The 11,020-nt window shown below is 30.3% G+C and overlaps 1 protein-coding gene across 1 annotated transcript; it reads left to right on the top strand.

Annotated features, from left to right (window-relative positions):
* Nucleotides 1–8,965: 8,965 nt before the first annotated feature.
* LOC123201649 lies at nucleotides 8,966–10,592 on the top strand. Its single transcript, XM_044617241.1, has 3 exons — nucleotides 8,966–9,146; nucleotides 9,223–9,745; nucleotides 9,951–10,592. The coding sequence occupies exons 2-3, from the start codon at nucleotides 9,244–9,246 to the stop codon at nucleotides 10,331–10,333; spliced, it is 885 nt and encodes a 294-aa protein (XP_044473176.1). The 5' UTR covers nucleotides 8,966–9,146; nucleotides 9,223–9,243; the 3' UTR covers nucleotides 10,334–10,592.
* The last annotated feature ends 428 nt before the right edge of the window (nucleotides 10,593–11,020 follow it).

The following is an 11,020-nucleotide window of genomic DNA, read 5'->3' as shown; positions in this document are numbered from 1 at the left end:
TACATTATTGGTCAATTTTTATTTATATCATCCCAATTCCGAGCTCTGAACCTCATGTTACTGTTGTAAGTTCTACTTAACATCCATAATTTTACTATTAACATGATAATTTATAAAGCAATTCCAAACAATGTGAAAATTAATTTGACAGAAAGACTCAGAGATCGAATACATTAATTCTTGTGCCACTAGATGGAACTTTTCCTATCTCCACCTCATCTCTAATATAGGGATGACATTAAATTTTGGCACCTTCATGTGGGAACAATTTTTCTCTCTTTCCCCAACAATCCCCTTAAAAATAAATAATTCAGTATATATATATAAATTGTCATCCTTTTATATATATATATAAAAGGGGCGAACTGAAAATCTGAAATCGGTATAAATTTGTCATCTCCCATTATTATTATAGATATGTATGTGGTTCAGAAATATTAATGCTTTCATGAAAATAGTAGATATAAATATATGAATAAATGCTAGGGAAGTGAGCTGGGAAATCCGGACCAACGACAATTGGGACCTGCTTTTACGCGGCTTTGTGACTAGCAAGGAGCAGAGTTGACGGTGTTACAGCTCATAAAGACCAATTGGGACGGCGGGCGGTCGGAGTTGCGACACACCGTCATCCTTTTGTGGGGTTTCAGGATGTCGTTTCGACGTCACCGAAAGTACATGTTATATTCTAAATCTTAGTTTTAATGTCACCGAAAGTAAAATAATTTTAAATGCATTTTTATTATGGCAAGAACTATGAATGATAAAAATTAGATTCGAATTGAGTTTAAAAAAGAATTCAATTCGAACAACCTTGAAACAAATGCAATTCAAAAGAATTTGAGTTCGAATCTAAAAATTAAATATTTTTTAATTTAAATTTTAGAAGTGTTTATCTTATCAAATTCACAAACTTAAAAAATTTGATTAAAATAACGTTATTTTAAATATAAGTATGTATTAAAATGATGTCATTTTGAATTTGAATTTATAAATAATGGTTTTAATAATTTTTATTAAATTACCTTAAAAATAAATAAATCTCAATAATTTCAAATATTTTTAAAATACTTAAATTATATTTGACAGTCATCCTGCTGGATATGTTTAAAGCAAAGAAAAGTAAAAACATTTTTGAAATAAATATTTATTTAAAATTATCAACAAATTAAAAGTAACAATCGTGAAGACAGAGCACAGCACAAATGGAAAGTACGTTATAACGGCGTTAACAGATCGTTATTACTAAAATAGTGACATAATTATGGCTAAAAAGGAAACCTCGAGAAAGAATCTGGAAAGTGTAAGACCGTTCTAACTGTTGTCGATATGTCTGTCTGTGAGTGCGAGTGATTGTAACTTTTTATAAGGACCGCCGCACTTGGGCACATGGCCACCAACGCACGTCCCTATCACTCACCAAATTCATATTTTTGTGGCCAAAAGATTTGGTTGCGGTTTGATACATTTTCAAACCTTCTCATCACTTAACTTCTACTAAATTTTATTATTAATTATAAAAATAAAAAATATTTAATTAATAATATTAAAAAATAATTATTTTATCTTATGTTTCATTTAATTTAAAAAACTAATAATTTTTCTTTATTTAGAGACATCAGTGGATTAAGTTGAGTAAGCCTAAAAAATACATAAGGCCCATGATTGGGCAATTTTAAAAAATAATTTTTATATTATAATTATTTATTATTTTTTAATAATATTATACATAATATTGTGCTTGGGTTGGGTCAACCCACTGTATAGCCTGACCAACCTGTGGGTTAAGTCCGACTAAAATTTCATGCTTTGGGTTGGGTCGTGAGCTAACCTGATCCATTTGACATATTTATCTCCACCTAAAAAGTATAAAAAATTATATTTTATTTCTTAAGGTTTTATTCTTTCTTTTTTCTTCTCTAATCGATCTCCTATTTATTGACACTCTTTCTTGCCTCTCGAATAAAAATGCAGCTACAAAGCGGCCACAAACGCCTCTTGTATGATGTCACTGTGAAAGTGGGGAGATCTGCCAATAAAAATGGGTGGAAATTTTGAGCTTGGATGGCGGCAGCCAGAAAGAAAGAAAATTTAAAAGAAGAAATTAAAAAAAGAAAAAGAAAACTTTTTCCTTTTTTAAATATTAGGAAATGAAAATGGTTATATGCCCTTCTATATTGAGAGTGAAAAAGTGCTATAAAGTCAAACATTGGGTGGCAAAATTTATTGCTAGTGGTATAACTATCAAACAAGACTTTTCACAATGCCCAATTATCTGAGAGCAATAGTATATATATTCATTTCGTGGTACATAAATAAATATATTTGTGATATATTATTATGTAATTGAATATTATTTTATTTTTAATTTAAAATTATTTAATTATTTGATAACATATATAAAATATATATTAATTTATATATTTAAAATAGATATATATATTTTATTAATTATTTTATATGATGTCAACCGTAAAAAAAATTATTTATAAAAAATAAAATGGTAAAGTGGTGACCAATAATTAGAGGCATCATAATTTTCAAAAAGGTGCGGGGGACTTGCATGTGTTAGGTTGGCTACATGTAGCAATTTTATTTTTCTGTGCATGTATCAAAGATTAGAAGACACCGGTAATCACGTTGAGTCTTTTGAATACAGCCGAGCGACGGTGTCGTTTTGAGTAGCAATATCAGTCAACTAATAAACTTGTCTGGTTAGGAATGAAATAAGTCAGCTAAAGCTGTTGGCAGTGGAAGATACGTGGGATCTTTGCGCGTCAACTTTTCCTTTTTTTTTTCTAAAGAATTTTACGTGGTTATTTTAGTAAATTCCCTTGCGAACATATCTTTCTTTCACAGTTTTTCGAACTCTTTTTCGAATCTAAAATTCCAATACTAGCTTTTAAACTCATTTAGAAGCTTTTCTATAGCTCTTTACAATGTAAACGATGAGAAACAATAAGTTTTTTCTAGATTAAAGACTTTATTTTGTATATAGATCCAATTAATAGTTTCCCAAACTCCGATTATATCTATTATATTACTTATACAACCTATATTTAGAAAACTTTCGTTAAATAGTTTTTTCAATTAAATAGGTTTACGAATTTAATTAAATTTTAAACAAATTAATATTTATAAATAGATGAGAGTAGATTAATTTTTAAAAATACCCGGTTATATATTATTAAATTGAACACGTAAGCACTTTTGAAAGAACCTTCTAATTCTCACAAGACTTCAAGACAAATGATGATGGCCGGGTTTAAACAATATCCATTCAATTATATGCCCATTTCCGCTAAGTTTTGTGGTTGGGCTGGTACTAACAAGCCCAAATAAGAAAGCATGATAAAAAATTACAAGAAAAGCGGTGAGTTGAACCAATTATCATCGCCGTAAAAACGGATGACAAAAAAAAAGTAATGTTATATGTATATATTTTAGATATATAGATAATATATTATCATATAATTATATTTTATTTTATTTTTAATTCAAAATTATTAAATCACATAATGATAAATTATCTGTATACTCAAATTATGTATCAAAAATATATACGTATAATTTTACCGGAGAGAGAAACTCTAAAGACGTTAGTTATGTGTAATAGTATGCTAGATAGTATGAAAAGGAATTATAAGACATAAAAGATGAATTGTGTACATGTTAAGGCATCATATGAATTACATACTTATTGAGTGTTTAACACTTATTCCTTTCAAGTTTGAACATACAAGGTTCTCCCAAAATACTGTCACACAAACGCAATGGACTCCTGGGCTCCATCGCAAATACGTATTTCCATTGATATTTTGATTACGGTGATCTTTCAATCAAAATTTTGCAAAAATGTGTATTTAGCATTACTTGTTAATTAGGTGGTTATAATCTTTCGAGCGGCATGAAATGTTCAAATCCTGGTTGATGATGATACCGGGTTTTTGACACAACTGGTAAGGAGGAACCCACTTGAAGCCAAACCAATTATATCAAATAAATAAAACTCTAGATTCAGTGATCGGTTTCATTATCAGTAAATTAAAAGTTGAACTTTGATATATTGTTGAAAAAGATTTAAACTCGTATTATCCTATACGTAAAACCCCTCCAATGCCGAGGGCCTCTGAAAGTAAGTTTCTCAAAACATTTTAAGTGACATTTTCCTGGTTTGAAATTTTTTGCTTCCCAGATGAAAGTTTGCTTCATTTATTTATGGTGCTCAGCCTTTACAGAACTCTGGTCCTGCATTTTTATTATGATATCTTTCAGTCTATAATCACCTTGATGAATTCTGGTTTAAGTTTTACTTCAGTGGAACTGTAGAACATGATTAACTTTCAATTTTCCCCTTTGAACATCTTGTTAGCAGCATGTTTAACAATCTACGTATTCTGCACTTTTTTTTTTCACTCTCAGTTCCCCATTTCAAGAAAAAGCTCCAGGATTTCATGACACTTACCTTCCTCTGAAAAGGAACAGCAAAACTCTTTTTCATCTGAAAAAGCTTCAAAACTTGTCGTTTTACTATGTTTAGCAGAAAAGGACTCGACTTTCATATGTATGCAAGCCCTTTTAATGTTTAAAATAAAATTGAAAATTCAGTTTCTTGGACATTCGGCAATCTTAAGTCAAGTCTCTCTCTTCCACTCTCAACCCTTGTGTGGCCATGATAAAATCCTGAATATGTTTTGAAAATAAAACACAAAACCCTTCTTTATTTCCCGAAAATATTTTCAGATTTTATTAAAACTATATCTATTTTCAGTTTTTTAAAAATCTTGGTTTACATTTAAATCTTAACTTTATTCTTAAGAAATACATGAACAAAGGGTTGGGAAAATGTATGGGCTGCTCTACCAAATGAATCAAAGAAATATTTGCCAGAAAAGAAATTTTCTCCATCCCAAAAATAAATAAAGAAATAAAATTATAGGTGTAAGCATTGTTGTTAGTATTTTATAATACATAATATATATTCTACAATACGATATTATTTAAGTTAAAAATAATACATATTATAAGATGTATTAAATTAATACAATATAGTGTATATATTATATCATACGATATATATCCTATAATATGATACATATTATCAATACAGATTGATATATCTTTTCAAAGAAAATGATAATGTAATAAGAATATATATGAAAAATTTTAAATTTTTAAATATATTCGAATATTTTTCAAAATAATGATGCATTAATTATAATTATTTTATAATATAATATATAATAAAAATAAATAAATTTTTGATACACGATTTGACTGTCATGGCAAAACCAAAATAGTAATTATAATAATAACAAAAACAAGAGGCTGAGTAGGAGCCAGATTGGCAAAACCAGGACCATTTCTCTATACATCCACAGCAAGATAAGGGTTTGAGTGGCAAATTCAAATCTTGCTTAATTAATTAAATAATAAAGCTCTTAAACTAATATCTCAATGTTGTAGTTTGACAAATGCCCACATAAAATTGATAAATAATAATTAATTAGAATCTTGACAATGCATCTCTTTTATTCAGTCAAGAAAGTAATTCATTGAAGTCAATGTTAGGTTTAATCCTACAATAATAATAATGGGGTTAGGTAGCTACATAGGATGGCCTAATTCAAATAAGAACAAATGCTTTTCATGTTTTGTTTGGGCCTCCTCCACTTGGAAAATGTTTAGACCTTGTTGATTGTTTCCATGGAAATGGTTTTAGTATTTCAATTTTTTTTAATCAATTAAACTATATAATATATATACAAATTTTAAGTATACATATAAATATATTATTATATGATAAAATAATTTTAAATTAATAATAAAATAATATTTAATTATATAATAATATATTTATATGTATATTTTATATATTAAAAATATATATCCATATCATTGCGTTTTTTAGTTGCTATTTTATTCAAAGTTTGAGGGAGGAAAACTTGAGGATGAGGATAATGGTTTGACTTTGAGATGTTGAATGAGTTTTGACTATTGTAGAAGGGGTCAGAAATTCATAGTTCCAATTTATCAAATTATTATAATTTATAACAAAAATGTAAGAAAAACATTTTACAATAGTGCTCATCTTTGACAGGGAATTAACCATATCGAATAAGATAAAATCATTAAATCAGGTAAGTCGAGAATTTGATTTTGATATGTGGTCACTCAAACTACTTTTTAGTGATTAAATTTGCGCCAAAAAAAGGTAAATATGACTAGAAGTTAAATACTAAAAAAGAGGATGATGATTACAATGAATTAGAGGATCTTTTACGGTGGTTTGTTCTACTATTTAAGAGTTTAGAATTTCTGTTTTTTCGTAATGAAAAACCTTATTTAAGTTAGACCAATCCCAAATTTATTAAATCAAGTAAGTGAAAAGTTTGATCTTAAAATATCCCTATAGTAGATTTAAACTTATGGTTTTTTAACACATGGAGTTTCCTATTTTACCATACTTTGGGAGTAAACTTAGGAGTTTATCTTAACTTTTATATTATTTATATTTTTAGGAATTGCAACGGAGTTATAATTTAAATTACAACTAAGTATTTTATTTTGTATACGATTTTAAATTACTAGATAAAGAAAATAAGTTATTTGTTAAATTATATAGAGATAATTTAGATCTTAATATATTGAATCTAGACTTTTATTAACTTGCGATGTTACATTGTTCTATAAAGGCAATAGGTATTAATACAAGATCTTGTAAGAGGAGGGGATGTCAAACTGCAGAGATCATGGAATTTGCCAAATTTTTCTCTCTTTGCTATCTCTATATGAGAAGTGCCTATCCGCATTTTAGATTTTAACAAAACTATATATACTTATTTTAGGTATATAAATATATATATACTTATATGTGTCATCACGTAATTAAGAGATTTTGAATTAAAAATAAAATAACACCCAATTATGTAATGACATGTATAAGTATGTATATATTTGTATACTCAAAATAGATATATATAATATTACTCTTTAAACTTATATGTGAGTAGAAAATATATTTAACGTCTTGTAGGATTGGATTTGAAACTAGGTGAGCTCGAGTTTGACTCGGTTTATATTAGCTGATCTAGAGTTTGAGCTCAAGCTCGTGAAAGTCAAGCTCGAATTCGATTCAACTCGTTTTTTGTTATTAAAATGACGTTGTTTTAATACATATTGGTCAAAATAACATTATTTTGTATCAAAATTTTTAATTGAAAAATTTGACGAATAGCTTGAGCTTGACCAAGTTTGTATAGGAATAACTCATATTAGGTTTGTTCGAATTGAACTCAAATTTGAGCTCAAATGAGTTCGATTCGAATCTAATCCTAACATCTTGTGTCTCAACGACCCAATTAATCATTATATATTGCTTGCTTAACTAATCACTTGCTATGATTAGATTATTATTATTTTGAAGTATCACTCGGTAAATGTTGACCGGTAAAACCCCTATAAAAATTTCACAATCTAATTATTTATTTTGGGTAAAAAAAATTAAAAAAATACTGTCTTTTTTTCAACTTTACTCTGCCAATGGGATTGAAATAAACAAATAATTTACAGATGGCAATAAGTTCATAGATAAAATCAAATGGAAATGTGGACATATGCAAATGAGTTGTAGTCTTGTAGATAAAAGATAAATTAAAAAACAAGTAAATATTTTAATTGAATCCATAACCAAATTGATTAAATTAATATAAAAAAATATAAAGGTCAAAGCTTCACATGTGAATTAATAAAAAAAAAAAAAAAAAAATTAACACTAAGACCAGGCCTTCACTAGAACCTGGATTTGAGACAGACACTGGTGCCGACACTAGCCAGTTGTCTTCTTCTTGTTCTTCTTACATTTCCATTTTAATGGAGTGCGGAGTATAAACGAGCAAAGTCGTGCTGAGTTGGGTTCATCTTAATTATTGTCAAGTTGAGTTTGAGATTGTTTCTCAAACTGAATTTGAGTTCGTTGATTATTGGCTTAGTAAACTTGCCAACTTGACAATGAAATAAAATATTAACCAACCTTTAAAATTTTTAATTTTATATATTATACCCATTAAAGTCTTAAATTTGGTTTTAAATTAAGATTAAATTCGAATCGAATAAGGTGAAGTTCATTTTTAGCTCGAGCTTGCCAAACGTAGAAAAGTACCGGTTCGTGTTCAACTTGCCTTGTGATTTAAGAGTTTGTTCGTATGGATGAACCGAACTTGACTCAAGTTCATATGAGATGTTTAATTTAGCTCTCCTAAACGACGTTGTTCCTCTTGATTCTTTTTTAATAATGCAAGCTACGCACGACCTCTATTCGGGTTTGGGCTCGAGTTCGTTTTCGAGTTTGTGTTTGTTTATCTCGTGTTTGTATTAAGATTTGTTTAGATAAAACTTATTTTTAGTTTGAACAAACGTACGTAATTAACAAATATGTAAATTTCAAGAAATGCAATTTTTGGAAAATCAAAAGAAGCAAAATAATTTTTTCAACCTATCTTGTATTTGTCACTTCTATCTCAAGCTTAAACCCAAACTTTAGCCTTGTTTTAATAAAGTCGAGTTGAACATGGTTAAAAAATCTCATTTATTAATTAATTTTACAATATTGATTCATATATCAAATTGAAAAAAAAAAAACAATTTTATGCATCTCCATTAAATTTTCAATTCTTTGTTTCTGTTAACAATAAACCTCGTTTGAGTTTGATTATTTTTTCGAAACTAAATCAATCATATTGAATAAGTAAAACTATAAATCCGGTCAAGTAAATCAAGAGTTTTAAAATATTATGATAAAATATTTCAACTCATATTTTTATATATGAAATCTCTTCAGTTACTACTTAAACTATCGGCTCGAGCGCTTAAATTTTTAATTCCCATTTCACCCCTTCCTTACCCACCTAATATTTCCTCTCTCCACTCAAAAAAACACAAATGCGACGACGTAAAAGCGCGTGAATTGGTAATGTACCACTAAGCTTCTGCGATATTTTTTTTTATATATAAATATATCGTCGTCTTCTTCGGTTAGGGGAACCTCTGAGGCATAATTCCATTAGCCAATCAATTGTTCTTTTTCACAATCTGTCCACTCGAACAACACGACGCCGCATTAATTTTAGCATACGGATTTGGATCTGGTAAGTGAATTTTGTTATGTGTGTTTGTTTCTTGGTTGAGACAATGAACACTTTTCACTGACATTGGATGTTTCAGCTTTGTAAATATTTTACTAGGATGGGGAGTAAAACGGCGTCGTCCACGACGGCCAGCAGAGAGTGGACGCAGATCTACGCAATCTACGGGATGGAGCAGTGGCAGACGTTAGTGTTTCTGATGCTTCACGCGATTTTGTTCTCGGTGTTATCCGTTCTTTTCCTTGTTTATTTCGAGCCAATATGCGTGATGTTCAACTCCTATCTAAGCCTCGGCGCGGCGCGTTTTGCAGCCGGTTTCGGCGGCGCGGTCTTGGCCTTGTCGGCGGTGTGCTTGTTCTTCGCGGCGGGGAATTTCTTCTACTCCGCCGTGCCTTTGCATTATGAAATGGCGCAGCGCATGGTCGGGTCGGTCAACCAATGGTCAACAGTAAAATTGGCGCTTGATATTGGCTGCGGGAGGGGGATTTTGCTTAACACCGTGGCCACTCAGCTTAAAAAGACTGGGAGTTCGGGTCGGGTCGTCGGGTTGGACCGCAACAAACGAACCAGTCTCTCCACTCTCCGAACAGCTAAGTTAGAAGGTAACTTCCAAATTCAACAGTAAATTATGTTCTAATTTTAGAAACCTCTTAAATTACTAAATCTTTAATTTTATATATATATATATATATATATATATATATATATATATAGAGTAGTTTTCTTTTTCACTTTGTCAAAATTCCCAGAATTTTTTGCACAGTTTATGTTTGGTAAATAAACAATGTTAATGGTATGTGGAAACAGGTGTACAAGAATACGTGACATGCAGGGAAGGCGACGTTAGGAGTCTGCCATTTGGGGACAATTATTTTGACGTGGTGGTATCCGCCGTGTTCTTCCACACGGTGGGGAAGGAGTACGGCCACCGGACGGTGGAGGCAGCGGCAGAGAGAATGAGAGTATTAGGAGAAATGGTAAGGGTTTTGAAGCCAGGTGGCGTCGGCGTCGTGTGGGACCTACTACACGTACCAGAATACGTCCGGCGATTACAAGAATTGAAAATGGAAGATATTAGAGTTTCCGAGCGCGTGACGGCCTTCATGGTCAGCAGCCACATCGTATCCTTCAGGAAGCCTAGTCAGCATTTTGCCGGCCCCAGCGAGGTCAGACTAGACTGGAGAATATGACGTGGCAATACATAAACAAAACCAAACTTAGTCTGGAAATAATTAAAAATGTATACATTAAAAAAAAATCTGGGGAGGCGAAGCCGACCCAGATGGCTTGATGAATGAGATATAGTTGTATTTTGAAGTCCATGTCTAGTTTCTTTCAGTCCCAGAAATGAATTTATGAATGAACCCTTTGGTGGTTCAAGTTAGTTCAAATGTAATTGATTAAGATGAACAAAAAATTTATGAGGTTTCGTGACTTCGCTCTACCAAATTGGGAAAGATATTAAATGAGGCATTAAACCATTGCTACAGTTGGATTTAAGATGACTTTGTTCGAAATCGAAACAAGTTTAACTTGAACCAGTTCACAATGAGTTTGGTTTAAATCGACTCGAGTTTGGGTTTAAAAGGCTTTTTTTGTTGAATTTGAGATCAAACTCAAAATTTAAGAATATTTAACTTATCAAGTTTATAAATTTGAAAATTTTATTAAAATAACGTTATTTTATCTTTTTGATTATAGGGGTTAACCTAAGTGATAAAGAAAAGAATTTGCCTTATGAAAAACAAGAGTATGAATAATATAAACTCCCACATATGAAAGGCCAGAATAAGAATAACTTAGGATTGACTAGCGATGCACTATAATAAAACATACTTAAGTTACCTGGTGCAGTGATTGTGATTTACTCACTACAT

Source organism: Mangifera indica, chromosome 18 (genome assembly GCF_011075055.1).
Source record: "Mangifera indica cultivar Alphonso chromosome 18, CATAS_Mindica_2.1, whole genome shotgun sequence".
Taxonomy (NCBI): domain Eukaryota; kingdom Viridiplantae; phylum Streptophyta; class Magnoliopsida; order Sapindales; family Anacardiaceae; genus Mangifera; species Mangifera indica.
Note: the sequence above shows the minus strand (reverse complement) of the source record. Positions and strands in the feature narration are given on the sequence as shown.